Source organism: Kogia breviceps, chromosome 8 (assembly GCF_026419965.1).
Source record: "Kogia breviceps isolate mKogBre1 chromosome 8, mKogBre1 haplotype 1, whole genome shotgun sequence".
Lineage (NCBI taxonomy): Eukaryota > Metazoa > Chordata > Mammalia > Artiodactyla > Physeteridae > Kogia > Kogia breviceps.
This window is the reverse complement of record NC_081317.1, coordinates 32,827,365-32,845,467: the sequence shown is the minus strand read 5'-3', so window position 1 is coordinate 32,845,467 and position 18,103 is coordinate 32,827,365. Positions and strand designations below refer to the sequence as shown.

Genomic DNA, 18,103 nt, shown 5'->3' with positions numbered 1-18,103 from the left:
AATGGGTGCGGTTGTGTTCCTGTCTTGCTAGTTGTTTGGCATAGAGTGTCCAGCACTGTAGCTTGCTGGTTGTTGAGTGAAGCTGGGTGTTGGTGTTGAGATGGAGATCTCTGGGAGATTTTCGCTGTTTGATTTTACGTGGAGCTGGGAGGTCTCTTGTGGACCAGTGTCCTGAAGTTGGCTCTACCACCTCAGAGGCACAGCAGTGACTCCTGGCTGCAGCACCAAGAGCCTTTCATCCACACGGCTCAGAATAAAAGGGAGAAAAAGTAGGAAGAGAGAGAGAGGGAGGGAGGGAGGGAGGGAAGGAGAAAGAAGATAAAATAAAGTAAAATAAAATAAGATAAAGTTATTAAAATAAAAAGTAATTATTAAGAAAAAACTTTTTTTTTTTTTTTTTTTGTGATACGCGGGCCTCTCACTTTTGTGGCCTCTCCCGTTGCGGAGCACAGGCTCCGGACGTGCAGGCTCAGCGGCCATGGCTCACGGACCCAGCCGCTCAGCGGCATGTGGGATCTTCCCAGACCGGGGCATGAACCCGTGTCCCCTGCATCAGCAGGCGGATTCTCAACCACTGCGCCACCAGGGAAGCCCTAGAAAAAACATTTTTTTTAAGTCAAAAAAAAGCAGGCGGGCAGAACCCTAGCACAAATGGTGAAGCAAAGTTATACAGACAAAATCTCACACAGAAGCATACACATACACACTCACAAAAAGAGGAAAAGGGGAAAAATAATACATCATGCTCTCAAAGTCCACCTCCTCAACTTGGGATGATCCTTTGTCTATTTAGGTTTTCCACTGATGCAGGGTACATCAAGTTGATTGTGGAGATTTAATCCACTGCTCCTGAGGCTGCTGGGAGAAATTTCCCTTTCTCTCCTTTGTTCGCACAGCTCCCGAGGTTCAGCTTTGGATTTGGCCCCACCTCTGCATATTGGTCGCTGGAGGGCGTCTGTTCTTCCCTCAGACAGGACGGAGTTAAAGGAGCAGCTGATTCAGGGCTCTGGCTCACTCAGGCCAGGGGGAGGGAGGTGTACGGGTGCGGGGTGAGCCTGCGGCGGCAGAGGCCCCCGTGACATTGCACCAGCCTGAGGCACGCCGTGTGTTCTCCCGGGAAAGTTGTCCCTGGATCACAGGATCCTGGCAGTGGTGGGCTGCACAGGCTCCCAGGAAGCTAGGTGTGGAGACTGACCTGTGCTCGCACACAGCCTTCTTGGTGGCTGCAGTAGCAGCCTTAGCGTCTCATGCCCATCTCTGGGGTCCGCGCTGATAGCCGTGGCTCGTGCCTGTCTCTGGAGCTCCTTTAAGCAGCTCTCTTAATCCCCTCTCCTTGCGCACCAGGAAACAGAGGCAAGAAAAAGTCTCTTGCCTCTTCGACAGGTCCAGACTTTTTCCTGGACTCCCTCCTGGCTATGCGTGGTGCACTAACCCCTTCAGTCTGTGTTCGCGCCAGCAGTCCTCTCCCTGCGATCCGACCGAAGCTGGAGCCTCAGCTTCTAGCTCCTACCTGTCCTGGCGGGTGAGCAGGCAAGCCTCTCGGGCTGGTGAGTGCTGGTCGGCACGGATCCTCCATGCGGGAATCTCTCCGCTTTGCCCTCCGCACCCCTGTGACTGCACTCTCCTCCGCAGCTCCGAAGCTTCCCCACTCCTCCACCCACAGTCTCCACCAGCGAAGGGGCTTCCAGTGTGTGGAAACCTTTCCTTCTTCACAGTTCCCTCCCACTGGTGCAGGTCCCATCCCTATTCTTTTGTCTCTGTTTATTCTTTTTTCTTTTGCCCTACCCAGGTATGTGGGGAGTTTCTTGCCTTTTGGGAGGTCTGAGGTCTTCTGCCAGCCTTCAGTGGGTGTTCTGTAGGAGTTGTTCCGCGTGTAGATGTGTTTCTGATGTATCTGTGGAGAGGAGGGTGATCTCCACGTCTTACTCTTCCACCATCTTCCCAGCTGTCTCCTGTTTTTTTGTTTTTTGAGTTTTGTTTTTATAAATTTAAGATATTGCTTTTACAGAACCGTGTTTGTAAAAGTAGAGTTCTTTTCGAGGAATTGATGACGTGGTTGCTTTAAGCTCAGACATTTAGTAACTTAGTTTTTATAAGAATCACAAAGCTATTTTATGTGGTTTCCCATTTTCTGGCAACAGAATCCACAGCTGTAGCTGTAAACCCCACCACCAACAACAAAATAATAAAGTCAGCAGGAATTTCCTGTTGGTTCTTATTTATAGGTCTTGGAGTGAAATACTGAGCAACGCTCTCAGACCTGGTTTTACACATTATGTGGAAATTATATTCAGTTGGACGTGGCATTAGCCAGCAAAACCTTACACCATAGCCCAGGATAAAATATTTGCTTACCTCTGTTCTGATTCAGTGTAGGGATAGAGTTTGGCTAATGCTGGTGATCTCTGCTATTTGGGCTCTGTCCACAACATCACATCTGCCTCTACATTTTTGTGCGCCTGAGTGTTTTCCCATGTTTCTTATCTCCTAACTAACGGCATTCTTCCTCATTCCATTTTGCTGCTGATGGATTTCCAAACACTTTGCCTGGTCTGGTCCCTCCCTGTGAGTCTGCAGTCATTTGCCAGCACATTCCTCAATGGGTATACTCCAGTTGACACAAGGCAGTCCTACTCCCTAACCACATTCCCTAATGTTGATTTAAACATATCCTTTGCTTCAATCACACTGGCCCTTTCTTTTCCTCTATCCCTGCCTTTGTTTTTATTGTCTTCCTCCTCTTTTTAAAAAAACCCTCACCTTTCTTTAATGTCATATCAGCTTGACACTCTTCAAGGCTAAACTCAGGTGCCATCTGAAAAAAAAGCATTTTTTGAAATGCTTCTTTGGTTTCTCCCTCTGAAAAATATCATTCCTGCATTCTTCTGTATCATAACATGTTTTGTTTTATCTTGTATTTGTTTTTATTTGTCTTAAAACCTCTTATACTAGATCCCTTTGAGAACCTAAGGAAAGTTCAACCCTCTCAGAAAATGCACTTGGACACAATAGATAGGAACTTTAGGTTAAATCAGAAGTCTGTCTGGAATATGCACTCAGTTCATACTGATCTAAGTTGTTTAAGAGCAACAACTATCCATTCAGTTAGCTTCCTGAAATTTCTAGAACATTTGGTGAGTTTTAGAAAGATGCTGCAAATTCTTTGAAGACAAAAATCATCTGGTGTATACCTAAAATACACATGTTCTGAAATATTAAGTGGGAGCTATGAGAGTAGATGCTATCTGTGAAGGACAGCACTATAGCTCTCTGTGTGAATGCTGACCCAGTTCAGCCTTGGCAGGGGAAGGATCTAAAACTGGACTTCGAGAGATAGGAATGCAATGCAGGGTTTCTTTGTTAGAAAAAGTAAGATACCTTTGTAGTCCATGTTCTTACATCTGATTCTAAGGACCCACATATTATCTCTCCATGTTTAAACTATTGAAGACACACCTTTTAGCACCTATCATACCACACCAAAAATATTTCCAGGTGACTTAGGTTATAGCAATTAAAAATTCATAGTTAGGGCTTCCCTGGTGGTGCAGTGGTTGAGAATCCGCCTGCCGATGCAGGGGACACGGGTTCGTGCCCCGGTCCGGGGAGATCCCATGTGCCACAGAGCGGCTGGGCCCGTGAGCCATGGCCGCTTGGCCTGCGCGTCCGGATCCTGTGCTCCACAACGGGAGAGGCCACAACAGTGAGAGGCCCGCGAACCACAAAAAAAAAAAAAAAAAAAAAAAAAAAATCATAGTTATTTTTCGAGTTTAGTTTTATGTGAATGCCAGGGAATTAAAGAGTTGTGATATAGTTGAAAATAAAATTGCGTTTGGAACCAGAAGACCTTCTTTCAGGTCATTACTAGTTATATGATTTGGGAAAACCATTTCATCTTTGTTCAGATGGGCTTCCTTGGTGGCGCAGTGGTTGAGGGTCCGCCTGCTGATGCAGGGGACACGGGTTCGTGCCCCAGTGCAGGAAGATCCCACATGCCACGGAGCAACTAGGCCTGGGAGCCATGGCTGCTGAGCCTGCGCGTCCGGAGCCTGTGCTTCGCAACGGGAGAGGCCGCAACAGTGAGAGGCCCGCGTATCACAAAAAAAACAAAAAACAAAAATCATCAGACTGCTGATGCCTTTTTCACAGGATTGTACGATTAAATGTGAAAATAATTTCTGAAAGTACTTTTGCAAAGGCAGAGAGGTAAGAGAGCAAAGGGTCAATTTGGCTGAAACAAAGGGTATGTGAAAAGAAACATTAAGAGATGAAGGTAGAAGTAGGTCTGTAGTGTTATGTGTATGAACCTGACTTTACTGTTGTTACAAAGAAAATCAAACTGAAAACATTTCCCTTCAGTGTTACAGTAGGTGAAGTACCTGTAACTAGAACTTGTAAGTCAGCTCTCATCCCGATTCTTCCAAGGTTTTCCTTTATTACTGAATAACCTGAGCTGGACTGAAAGGAAAAGGAGCAGCAAAGCATATGCAGTGATTGAAAATATACCAGGAAGCGAATCGTTAAGGAAGCACATCGTCTGAGACATTTTCACGATAAACTGCATTCTAGGGCAGGGGTGAGCTTGGAAGAACTGATGAAAAAGCACAGTTTTGTGGTGAAGAAAGTTAGAAATTTTTCTCTGCAAGTTTTCAAATAATTATTTCATTTATAAGTGATGACCTGTTATTCATGGAAACGATGTATTGAATTAGCATGTTTCTTCCCAATCTGAATTATTCTGTCTTTTCTATTTCTGAAAATAATTTCGCATGTTAAAAGATTTTTCAGGCTTTTACCAAAAACTGTTATTAAATTAATATTATGGTATGGTATTGGTTTATTCTTTAAGCCTGATAACCTTTCTTTTCCAGTGTAAAGAGAACGGTGCTTTTACTGTGCTTGTTGACAACTATGTGAAGGAGGAAGAAGGCACTGGGGTTGTACACCAAGCTCCTTACTTTGGTGCTGTGAGTAGTATATGTCTTGCAAATGCATTTATAAGACGTAAACGTCAGTTGCCACTGAGTCGTGTGTGTGTGTGTGTGTGTGTGTGTGTGTGTGTGTGTGAGAGAGAGAGGCAGAGAGAGAAGAGAGATTTTTCTCACTGTTTTTCACGTTATGGAGTTAACCTCTTTTCAGACTCACTGCCCCCAGAGATACCTTATAAAACTTGCATCAGTAATTCCTTTTCACCCTGAGCTGATTTTTGAAAATGGTGTGCTAAATCCTGAGTGTTGCTGGGCATTTAGTCTTTCTGAAAGGCATGCTGTGTTTTCATTCATTCACTGTTTACTTGCTATACACTTTGCCATTTATGATATGCAGTTCTGGGAGTTTTGACAAGGGCATAGAGTCATACAGTCACCACAACCATCAAAACACTGAAAGGTTCCGTCACCTTTGCTGTGTTCTTGACTAAATAAATACTGTATGATCAGAAGGGAGAATTTGACCTCTTTCCTCAAAGCTATGCAGTGTGGTTAATTTTAAGTTTTACCCAGAGTAATTTTTCCAAAAATGTAATCCTTTTAATGTAATTGGTATATGAATTAAACAGCATAGGGATTAAGGGCACACATTTAGAACCAGACCTCACCTTAGGTCACAGCTTTGCCACTAACAGGCCATCCTGGGTAACTTACTTAGCCTGTCTGGACTTCTTTTCCTCCTCTGTGACATGGAATGATAGTACCTGCCCGTCTGGGTAACTATAGGGATTAAATGGAATCATCCATATAGAGCATTTAGCACAGTGCCTGACATTGTAAGAGTGTGTACAGTCACTGCTGGGGGTATAGCACCTACTGGGGACCGACAAATTCCTCTTGGCTTGATCTTTTTGTCAGTGAGAGAGGCAATGAAGCTAGTCTGTCTCCGTTGGTCTTTTTTTTTTTTTTCCGTAGTTAATCTCTGCAGAGTTTTTTATTATGGAAGTCTTCAAACATACACAGAAGTAAAGAAAATATAATAATTCCTTATGTTCACATTATCCAGCTACTTTAATTATTAATTTGGAATTTCTATTATATCTGTCTTGTTCCCTGTCCCCTTCCCCAACACCTTTTTTATTTTGGCTGGAGGGTTTTGTAGCAAATCCTCAACATCATATCTTTCATCTGCAAATACTTCTGTATGCATCTCTGACTGATAAGGACTTTTATTTTTAACATAGCCACCATGCCATTATACCCAATAAAATTAACAATTGCTTAATATCACCTAATACCTGGTCAGTATTCAAATTAGATGGAAAGTAAGCATTCTTGATAATACTATTTTGAGTTTTAGGAACTAGTCAAATTTCAGCTATTCATTATAATTTTAGGACCAACTGGTGTCATTGTTCCACTGTTAATAAATAATGAAAAGGTAACTTCTTGGTATGTATCTGTCCTGAATGCCAGGCAGGTTAATGTTATAGAAGATCAGATCTTTACATTTCAACCTTTAACCCCACTTGGTAGACATTTTCCAAGAGACCTTGCATGTTGCGGCTTTGCCAGACAATGTGCTATGTGATCTCTCCACAGAGTGGAGACTTCTACATGACCATGTTGAACATCACCTGTTATTCTGGCTCCATTCAGGAATGCTGCTCTTAGCTAGTCAAATTGAGTAGGGCTATTTGCTCTATACTAAATAGTTCAAATTGCTGGACTTTGGGGCTTGTCCTGTCTGTGTTGCTTAGTGTTTTTTTTTCAGGGTCTTCCTTCATGGCCAGGCTGTCATTGCCCTTGGCTGTCATGTGCCACACGCACATGTCACATCACAGTAGGCAGCCTCTCAGCATAGCGAGAGTTGAACATAGGCCCAGGTGGAACCATACTGGCTTTCCAGTTTATCTTGGAGTCAAACCAGGGTTTGGTTTCACTATTTAGTCCAAGACAATCCCTTTAATTTTAGATTCAAACAGCATAGCACGGAGGTAAAGACCTTGGACTCTGGAGCCAGGCTATTTGGTTCTGAATGTGAGCATTGCCACTTTGCAGCTGAGTTATTTCTTTGTGCCTCAGCTTCTTCATCTGTAAAATGGAGATACTTGCTGGTTTGTCTGAGGGGAACACATGATGAAAACCTAGTACATCTATCTGCCTTCCTCACAGGATCATTATAAAGGTTAAATGAGCTAATGTAATGTAGTCAGATGTTCAGAGCACTGTTTGATATGGCACTTTATGTGTTTGCCCTGATTATTGTTAACATTGCTCAAAATGTATTCCTGAAGCATTGTGGTGTACCCAGCCTGCCTGGGGTCCATATTACTTATTTGTAAAGTGAATAGTTTGGGGTTTGTTTTATTTATTATTTTTTTTAAAGTTATTTATTTATGCATGCTACACCACACGGCTTGCGGGATCTTAGCTCACCCACAAGGGATTGATCCCAGGCCCTGGCAGTGAAAGCACCAAGTTCTAACCACTGGACCACCAGGGAATTCCCATAAAATGAATAATTTGGATTTAGATCACTGTTGCCATCCTTTCAGGCACTCCTTGACAGGATGCAAATCCATATGCACGTCAAGCATTGTGCAATACTAAACAGTTCATGCCTTACACGTGTATGTTCTTCTGCTTTGTGCATACATGTATGTGTATACATGCTGCTGTTATAAATCAAATTTGATTTTGTTCTAATGTATTCATATGTGTCATCTTTCTTCTTACTTAGTGGATACTCAGCTATATTTGGGGTTTGTGAAGTAATGGCTGGGAAGACTGATCTAATCCCCTAACCCTGCTATAGGGCTCTGGATTCTCTGAATGATCCTTCAGTTAACTTTCAGTTGAGAGGATGATGAAAGTTGGATACATTTATATGTCAGAATACTGAAAAATTCTCCTATAAATCTATTGCCTCCTATGTTCCTCTCTTGCCACACCCACACTTAACTGTTTTATTCTTCCCTTCTTCTACCTTTCTCCTTTTCCCCAGGATGACTATCGGGTGTGTATGGATTTCAACATCATTCAGAAAGACTCTGTCCCTGTTTGCCCTGTGGATGCTTCAGGCTGTTTCACAGGGGAAGTGACAGATTTTGCAGGACAGTATGTGAAGGTCTGTATCTCTATGGCTTAGAAAGGTGTCAATTTCATTGTACTTCTTTCATTAATCAGTTTTTTGTTAAATAGCTTCCATATGTGGGATTTTTTTTCCCCAGGAAGTAGTTTTTGTTTTGTTTTGTTTGAGTACATAAAATCAGAAAAAATAGACATATTATCAGCTTCATTCCAAGGGTCTAGTATCTTCAGAGGAAGCATGCTGTAATTTCAAAGGTAGGAATCAGAAAAAGTGGGCTCCAGTTTGTGACTCCAGAAACAGCTTTGTGACCTTGGGGTAATCATTGCTGAGTGAATACTTCACTACCTTAAGTGGTCTAGAACGTACTTTAAAAGTACTTAAAGTTACACAGTGGCTGAAATGTGGACCAAGTATTTTTATAGTACATTTGTTATTTGTGCCTTTTATTCATAGTAAAGGTATCAAAATAACAAAGTTTAGTAATATACTTAATTATATTGTATTACTAAGTATTGTAGGATATTTTAATGGCTAGATTTTAAATTTTTTTTAAATAGGATGCTGACAAAAATATCATTAGGACCCTAAAGGAACAAGGTCGACTTCTTGTTGCCAGCACCTTCACCCACAGCTACCCTTTCTGCTGGAGGTGAGATGAAATGTAGCTCGAGCTTCAGCTTTGTGGATACATTTGATATGTGTGCTCATTCCATCATTTCATGGTTCCCATCTCATTTGTATCCTTTAGAATTAGTGTTTGAAAACTTCATTCTTGTTTTAAGGAGAATTTTATGAATTCATATATATAGTTATTTCATTCCTTAGGTGTAAGAAACATAGGCATATACCATTATGTATTGTGTTGGGATCACAGTTCTCTAGGATGAGATATATCTCTAAAATTTTCTAATGGAATTTAGTGAGAAATAAAATGTGCAATTTCTTTTTTGGCTGCATTGGGTCTTTGTTGTTGTGCATGGGCTTCTCATTGTGGTGGCTTCTCTCATTGTGGAGCACAGGCTCTAGGCACACAGGCTTCAGTAGTTGTGGTACGTGGGCTCAGTAGCTGTGTCTCATGGGTTCTAAAGCACAGGCTCAGTAGTTATGGTGCATGGGCTTAGTTACTCTGCAGCATGTGGGATCTTCCAGGACCAGGGATCGAACCCGTGTCCCCTGCATTGGCAGGCGGATTCTTACTGTGCCATCAGGGAAGTCCCTGTGATACAAGTTTTAATATAACATCATACTATAAAGATATAGGTGAAAATGGAATGTTCAGTGGCATCACGTTTTGTTCCCATGTTTCCTCTTTGCTGAGGTTGACATCATTTCTTAGTCAACTGTCACACAAGCAGAACTATATTTTTTCTTGTTCTCTTATTAGCTTTCACCTTCTTGTGAAAGATGGAGGGAAAGATGGAGGGAGATGACATAGACATTAGTATTTGCAATAGAAATAAATATCAGTAGAAGGCCTAATAGTTGGTGGTGATATCAGTAAGAAACTAAAGGTCAGTCTTACCCTTTGCCCCTGCATACCTCAGTCTGCCTAGCCAAGTTCTGCATTTTTGCTTCCACAGGTCAGACACTCCCCTCATTTACAAAGCAGTGCCTAGCTGGTTCGTTCGGGTGGAGCATATGGTAGACCAGCTGCTGCGGAACAATGACCTATGTTACTGGTGAGCAATAAGATGTGTGTCTTCATAATGTCCTTTGTCATGTAGTTAGTACTGGTTTATACTGCCCTCAAGCTATAGTAATTTTAAAAGCCATCTTTTATTTTATATTGTAATAATAGCTATTTTTCTGTTTATTCAGGAACACTAAATAATTTAAATAATATTATATAACAGAAGAAACAGCCCTCTTATGACAGGACATATAGGAGAACATTTTTCTTTTTTCTTTTTATTTATTTTTTTTTTTTTGTGGTACGCGGGCCTCTCAATGTTGTGGCCTCTCCCGTTCCGGAGCACAGGCTCCAGACGTGCAGGCTCAGCGGCCCTGGCTCACGAGCCCAGCCGCTCCGCGACACGTGGGATCTTCCTGGACCGGGGCACGAACCCGTGTCCCCTGCATCGGCAGGCGGATTCTCAACCACTGCGCCACCTGGGAAGCCCGCCATTTTTCTTTTTTAAACCCAGTGGAAATGAGAAGTTGCCATTTGTTTGATTTAAAGAATGGAATGACTTTGGAAAACTGGCTGTACTCTCAGAGTCCATTAGCTTTAAATAATAGTCATTTTCAGGATATACATTTATTTTTGGATATACCTACAAAAGCCATTTACACTTACTATTTTGACACTTGTTGAGTTCCTAAAATATGGCGGTCTTGTGTACACTGGTTTCATGGATAAACACTGCAGGGACAGAAGCCTTTCTCTCCTCAGCTAATATCTAAACTGCAGAGAGGTGTTACAATAGTTCCTCTATTTTTCCATAGGGGGTATGTTCCAAGACCCCCAGTGGGTGCCTGTAAACACAGATAGTACCAAACCCTATACTGTATATACTGTGTTTTTCCTATACCTACATACCTATGATGAAGTTTAATTTATAAATTAAGCACGGTAAGAGAATATCCAGATTGCCAGCATCACTGCTTTTGCCCTTTGGGGCCAATTTTTAAGTAAAAATAAGGGTTATTTGAACACAGGCACTGAGATAATCAACAGCTGATGTGGTAGCCGAAATGACTGCTAAGTAACTAATGGGTGGGTAACATATACAGCCTGGATACGCTAGACAAAGGGATAGTTCATTTCCCAGGCAGGATGGAGTGCAAGGGTGCAACACTTCATCATGCCACCCAGAACAGCGTGCAGTTTAAAACTTACGAACTTTTTACTCCTGGAATTTTCCTTTTAATATTTTTGGACCACGGTTGGCTGTGGGTAACTGAAACCATGTAAAATGAAACCACAGATGGGGGGGACTACTGTACTTCAACCTGTAGGTGCAAAAATGATAAAAAAAATAGACTGTGTATTCCAGAAGAATGTTTTTCCCTGAGAGTTTTGAGGGTAATCACTATTTCTTATTTTCCCCAAGAATCCAACTTGACTTTAAGTTGTGTTCTCTGGGGAAGTAAGAAATAGTGCATTTGATTTTGGAAGAATGGGGAGAATCTTGGGGCAGTAAAAGAAAGCTATGGCTTCCTATATTTCTTAGCAAAATGAATTTCTCAGGAGCAAAATGTTTTTTCATTTTTATACCTAAGAAGCTCTTTAGTTTCCTAGTGGAGTGCTGAATATAGAATATTCGTATGGCTGCCTCATTGGGGGTGGTGGCGAGAGGTGTGCAGGCCTATAAACTGACCTAGGATGGTAACTGCAGCACCTGAGAGGACAGAATGTTTTGGAGCCTACGTGTGCCCTAACTCAGCCTTGAGCTTGGCAGCATTTCCTACAAAGCTGAACCTTAAAGAATAAGGAGTCATTTACCAGTCAGAAGCTATAAGAGCCTTGGGTAGGGGGGTGGCTGAGGGAAGGATGGTGGCGGGGTGAACGTTATAGAAGTGGAGGGAGGGCATGGGCAGAGGCAGTGAGGTAAGAAGCTGCATTCTAAGGAACTTGCCTTATTGCTAGAGCCTAAAGTGCAGTGGCAGGGGAACTGCAGGTGAGCCTGGAGAGGCAGCTTCTCACCAGCTACACATAACCCCGCCTATTCAGACTCTTACTTAGGTGATTAAGAGCCCTTGCTAATGAGTTTCAGTAAAAGCGCTATTGTATGGATGATCTGAAGACTAGATCTAAGTAAGATCAGGCTAGCTGTTGTCATGGTGATTGGTTAAAGTATTGTGGCAGTCCTGCAGTTGGAGAGCAGGACTGGGAAGCTTGTGTGCTGTGAGGTTTCATATTACAGAGCATCTTCCTGGGATGGATTCATAGCAGAAACAGCCTCTGTGGGTCTTCTGGTGCTGTCCATTTGGAAGACATTCTCCTAGGAGTGAGCTCAGCCTTTCCAGAATGTTAGGTTCCAAAGGCTTATGCAGATCTAATTTACAAATTTACTTACTAATGTTTTTATGTGATTGGTTATCTGATCTGTTTATTGCAGGGTCCCAGAGTTTGTGCGAGAAAAGCGATTTGGAAATTGGCTGAAAGATGCACGTGACTGGGCAATTTCCAGAAACAGATACTGGGGCACTCCTATCCCACTGTGGGTCAGTGATGACTTTGAGGAGGTGAGGCAGGGCAGTGTTTACTTGTGTTGATTTTTGCTAAAGCACTTCATGCATCTCAGTATGGGGTAAAAGAATATGGTTTCTTTTTTTCTTTTCCCCTTTCCTACTGCATCAGTTTTTTTTTCCTTTGTTCCTTCCTAGAATCATGACATAAATAAGAATATGTTTTTAAGATTTTAATTTATTTTTACTTTAATTAAATATAGTTTTAAATTTCCCTCTGTGTAAAAGTGAAAAATATAATTTGTATTTTTCTTGGAAAACTCCTCACATTGTTTATCTTGTGTTGCTCAGAGCTCTTTCTCCTTTTGAGTTTCTGATGAACAGAACAGAGACTCCACCCACTGCACTAAGTCACAGCATATTAAAACGGTCTTATAGTGATAAAAAAGGACGACTTAAAAAAATTACCAAAGCATTGCAGACCTTTAATTTAAAATCAAGTGTGTGTGTGTGTGTGTGTCTCTAAATAAATACATACATAGGTATATAGATCTATTCCCTCTGTCCAATGCTGACAGCATTAGAACAGTCATGAGCAGCAGCAGCAGCCCAGGGACCTCAGTAAATCTCCAGTAGGGACCTGAAAGGCAACAGTGAAGTAACTGAATCAGAGGACTTTCAGGACTGAGCTGGAAGGGCAGAGAAAGAGGTTGTGGGTATTCATTAGGTAGTAGATGACTTCTGGGTGTGAACCCACAGCAGCTCCTGCTGGTGCAGCCCGGCTACACGGCCCCTGTTAGATGACTCACCCTGTTCTGAATGCCACTGCTGGGCCCATCTCCCAGCCTCCTTACATGAATATAATCCTAATGTCTTGCAATCTATTTGGTCCAGTTAATGCACAATAAATTAGTTCCAGCTTTGACTTGAGAAGATTTCAGATTAAAGAGCCAAGTTCAAGTGCCAGAAACAAACTAAGATGCCTTGGAGTAACAGTCTAGGCATTTCACTTATGCTGGTTATTTTTGGCAGAGATTTGGACATAGCAGACCCTCAAGAAATACTCATTGAGATGATGGCTATGAAATTCTCTCCTTGTAGGGAATCCCTCTGATATAGGGGTAGATAGCAAAGAAGTGAAATCTGCTCACCAATTCAGACAGTGACCTATAGTCTTTCATGAGGTAAACCACCTTGATGATAACTCATGAAGATCAAAGGTTTCTAAACCTAAGCATGAATGTTACATAAATTAACTCTGATCTTTGGCTCTGAGGCCTTTTAACTTTGTTTTGACAGGTGGTGTGTGTTGGGTCAATGGCAGAACTGGAAGAACTGTCAGGAGCAAAGATCTCAGATCTCCACAGAGAGAGGTCAGTTTCTGAATGTTTGATTCACTTCAGTTCAGTATCGGGATAGGTAGCCTGTTAAGACATGGTCTCTGTATCAGATCACAGAGCCACATGTAGAAATCAAACACTAGTTTGCTGAATTACTTCGTGTTGATGATTCATGTCATATTGAGGAAAGGTGGCCTCTTGTCCTTGAGTTAGATGTCAGGAGACTTTGGTATATAACCTTCCAGATGGAGCCCCGATGGTGCTCTCTGAAATCCTGTGATAACTGCTGATATTTCTGTTTGCAGTTGCATATGAAAGAGCTGTGAGGGCATTGTGTTTCCTCTTGGCAATTAAACTGTAATTTCTGTTTTGCTTAAAATTAATAGAAGTGGCTACTTCTTTGTTTACTAGCATTGACCATCTGACCATTCCTTCACGCTGTGGGAAGGGATTGTTGCATCGCATCTCTGAAGTGTTTGACTGTTGGTTCGAGAGTGGCAGCATGCCCTATGCTCAAATTCATTATCCATTTGAAAACAAGAGGGAGTTTGAGGATGCATTTCCTGCAGATTTCATTGCTGAAGGCATTGACCAAACCAGAGGATGGTATGTTTCTTGTTCTTTAAAGTGTTTTTATATTTATATTTATTTATTTATTTATTTATTTATTTTTGGCTGCATTGGGTCTTTGTTGCTGTGCGTGGTCTTTCTCTAGTTGAGGCGAGCGGGGACTATTCGTTGCGGTGCGCGGGCTTCTCATTGCGGTGGCTTCTCTTGTTGCGGAGCATGGGCTCTGGGCACGCGGGCTTCAGTAGTTGTGACGCACGGGCTTAGTTGCTCCGGAGCATGTGAGATCTTCCTGGGGCCAGGGATCGAACCTGTGTCCCCCACATAGGCAGGCGGATTCTTAACCACTGTGCCACCAGGGAGGTCCCTCTTTAAAGTGTTTTATTGATTTGATTTAACAGGTATTTTACTGAGCATTTAGCATTTATCAGCTGGGTGCTGGGGAGATTGTGTCAAACAAGACAGGCTCTGCTCCTGCCCTCTGCCCCTCACCACTAAACATACCATAAAAGTGTCTTTTGAGCAGGAATCTCACACTATATTAGGGCTGTAGTTTTAGAGTTTGAATTGTTTCTTTCATTCACATTTTGGAATACAGAGATTTTGGTGTATGGAAAGGTTAAGTGATACAAAACAATGTGTCCTTAGTTTGTTTACTTCAAATCATTTACACAGTGTTTAGTGGATATTTACATACAGGATACTGGAGTGGGTGCTACAAATTGGAGGGTGAGTTGAAAATGTACTAAGATGTTAAGGCTAGCCTCATAACATTCTAAAAAATCCAGGTTTAAATCTTAAAAAGGGCTTCCCTGGTGGCGCAGTGGTTGAGAGTCCGCCTGCCGATGCAGGGGACACGGGTTCGTGCCCCGGTCTGGGAGGATCCCACATGCCACGGAGCGGCTGGGCCCGTGAGCCATGGCCGCTGAGCCTGTGCGTCCGGAGCCTGCGCTCCGCAATGGGAGAGACCGCAGCAGTGAGAGGCCCGTACCACAAAAAAAAAAAAAATCTTAAAAAAAAAAAAAAACGTGGTGGGGAGGACTTTGGCATTGGTTTTATCTGATGCCTTATCTAAAGCAGTTCGCGCATCCTCTTAATTAGAAAAAGATGAATTACCCTCTCTTCATGCATGTGCTTGGCTGACCCAGGTTCTAATTATACTTTCATTAGTAATGTTTCTACAGGAGTGTTTAAAGAATGTTGGTATCATTTTCTGTCTTTGCAACTTGTAGTCATCACAAACTGATGGAATTCCAGCCTTAATTTTCTTAATGTTTTCATCCAATCCATTTTTCTATAGAAACAGCTACCATATACAAACTCCTGTTCTTAGAGAGGGCCAGATGACTCACCAATAAGTTGTTTCTCTGAGGAGTTGCCATGTCTGGCAACTGTTAAAAGCCCTCACGTGGGTCCCCATGTGCACATTGCCTCCCTCGCCTTCTGTCAGATATGGGCTGCCTCTCATAAGAACCAGGGTCCTCCTGACCTGTCTGATTTCCGTCCTCATTAGTTGTGTCTGGTGATGTTCTTGGGATGCAAAATCAGGTCAGAGATGACACAAGTGCATTATTTACTTACATGGATGTGATAGAGTTCTTTTAGGGAACAATCTAGCTAGCATATAAACATGAATGATATCTGATAGAATAAAAACATTTTCTATGTTCATATAGACTGGCTTTTAACTTTTGGATGAGAGTGCTTTTTTCATCTTTTGTCATCAGACTGTCCCATATGACCTTGTGCTAAAGGCAACACATCTCTGGATTTCCAGCCTGGCATTTCTGGGAGGTCCTGAGAGGCCACCCAGTGCTGCCCTGCTCTGCCTTGTGGCTGTCCAACTAGCTCCCCAAGGAAGGTGATAGTACTGTCCCCAGCAGGGGGTCAGTACCTCACTCCAGGGCTTTTATTTGATTTAAATAAAGTTCATTTTATTTTTTCTAGCGAGAAGTTCTAATATGACTGGTCTGCAGTGGGTCCTGTGCGTAATTTTTCAGCACTCCCCAGATGATTCTGATGTATCCAGGATCAAGAACCATTGCTTTGTGGTTATCAAGTGTAACTTACCTAAAATAGAAATTCAGTCCAATAAGTAAACACAGTTTTTTTTCCTATGCTTGAATTCCTTTTCTTATTTTATTGAACTCTTTGTGGGTTTTTTTCCAGGTTTTACACCCTGTTGGTGCTGGCTACAGCTCTCTTTGGACGGCCGCCTTTCAAAAATGTGATTGTGAATGGGCTCGTCCTGGCAAGGCAGGTGCACTCCCTTGTGTAATAATAAGTTGTAGTTCCTGATCTCCTTTATTCTTTCAGCATGTTCTGGTTGGATCTAACCATTCTTTGTGAATAGAGGAATTCAGGAATGCCCCAGTTCTGTTCCTATTTTCTTCCTTCCTTCTGCCTTTATACTTCTTCCTCCTCTCCCTTTTCATCCAACTCCTGTCTTATGCGCTTCTCAACCTGTAACATTCTGTCTGCATATTCCCCTGTCTTAGGAGAAGGACTGCATTAAGAGCTAAGCCTAATAGAGGAGGACAGAGGGGAGGACATGTGTCCCATGATACTACTAGTGATAAAATAACATTTGTCATTTAGAATTTTATAAAGTACTTTTGCTTATAGCTCTTATTAAATCTGTACACTGGTCCTTTAATATAGATTTTTGTTTTCCTGTTTTTAATATATGAGGAAGCTATTGGTTCTAGAGGCTTATTATAGAGGAGCCTTATTTTTTCCTTTGCTTCTACTGCCTCTAGTCATTAAAAGTAAAAACAAATAAAAAGAAGAAAATGAAATTTTTATACCTAGATACCTTGCTTCATGTGCTGTTCAAGGTGGGAGATGACACCTGGCACTGACTCTACCAGGCTCTGTTTTGAGCTTTTACACATCTTCACTCATTTATTCCCCAGAACTATTTGAAATGGGTCCTTTCATTGTCCATTTTGACATTTGAGGAATTTGAAGTGCAGAAAAATTAAGGTCATACAGCAAAAGAGTGTGAAATTCTAGTTCTATATCCAGGCAGTCTGGCTCTATAGTCTGTACTTTTTTTTTTAATTGAAAATCTCACTGAATTATAGTTGTAAAAATTAATAGAGACTCCTCGTGTGCTTTGCTTGGTTCCCCCAGTGGTCACGTTTTTGAAACTGTAGCACATTGTCACAATCAGGATGTTTATTGAATCCACCAGTCTTATTCAGATTTCCCCAGTTTTACTCATTTGCTATTGCATGCAATATTATCTCATATATGGGTTCCTGTATCCACCAGCACAGTCAAGATACTTGGCCTGTTTCAACATCACAGGATGCCTCTGTTGCCCTTTTATAACCATACCCACCCCACCCCTTCACACCCCTCCCACCTCAGCCTTCAATCCTAATCCCCATCCCCTGACAACCACTAATCTATTCCCCATCTCTGTAATTTTGTCATTTCAAGTATGTTATATAAATGGATGCATATCATATATAACCTTTTGTGATTGGCTTTTTTTGCTTACTGTAATTCCCTGGAGATACCTCAGGTGGTTTTATGGATCCATAGTTCTTTCTCATTGCTGAGCAGTGTTCCATGGTGACCCACAGTTTGACCTTTCACCTGCTGAAAGACATTGAGGTTGTTTCCAGTGTTTGCTGACTATGAATAAAGCTGTGAACTTTCTAAGGTTTTGTGTGAATATAAGTTTTCGTTTCTCTGGGATAAATGCCAAGGCTCTGTTTTTTCACTGTTACACTCTGGCATCTTCCTGCTGCCATTTATCTGGAAACTTCTCCATTGACTTGCTACAGTATTCAAAAAGAAGCTTAAACAACCTATTGTTGTGCCTTAGTAGTAGCTTGTGTCCCATTTGCACTTACGTATTCCAATTTGTAGATAACCTGTAACCATATATAAACTGTGATGTTGACTTATTTAATTGGTGTTTCCCTTCTGTTTTTCAAGTGATGGCCAAAAAATGAGCAAACGCAAAAAGAATTATCCAGATCCACTTTCAGTCATTCATAAATATGGTGCTGATGCCCTCAGGTACAAAC

General features: G+C 41.9%; 1 protein-coding gene across 2 annotated transcripts in view; it reads left to right on the top strand.

Moving 5' to 3' along the window:
* Nucleotides 1-18,103, top strand: part of IARS1 (isoleucyl-tRNA synthetase 1) — an 86,696-nt gene that overhangs the window by 34,009 nt on the left and 34,584 nt on the right. For both annotated transcript variants that reach the window (XM_059072397.2, XM_067041113.1), the window contains exons 10-18: nucleotides 4,872-4,967; nucleotides 7,936-8,058; nucleotides 8,580-8,671; nucleotides 9,603-9,701; nucleotides 12,084-12,210; nucleotides 13,453-13,526; nucleotides 13,905-14,099; nucleotides 16,230-16,316; nucleotides 18,012-18,095. In XM_059072397.2, the coding sequence (XP_058928380.1) occupies nucleotides 4,872-4,967; nucleotides 7,936-8,058; nucleotides 8,580-8,671; nucleotides 9,603-9,701; nucleotides 12,084-12,210; nucleotides 13,453-13,526; nucleotides 13,905-14,099; nucleotides 16,230-16,316; nucleotides 18,012-18,095 (977 nt within the window). The remainder of the gene's footprint in view (nucleotides 1-4,871; nucleotides 4,968-7,935; nucleotides 8,059-8,579; nucleotides 8,672-9,602; nucleotides 9,702-12,083; nucleotides 12,211-13,452; nucleotides 13,527-13,904; nucleotides 14,100-16,229; nucleotides 16,317-18,011; nucleotides 18,096-18,103) is intronic.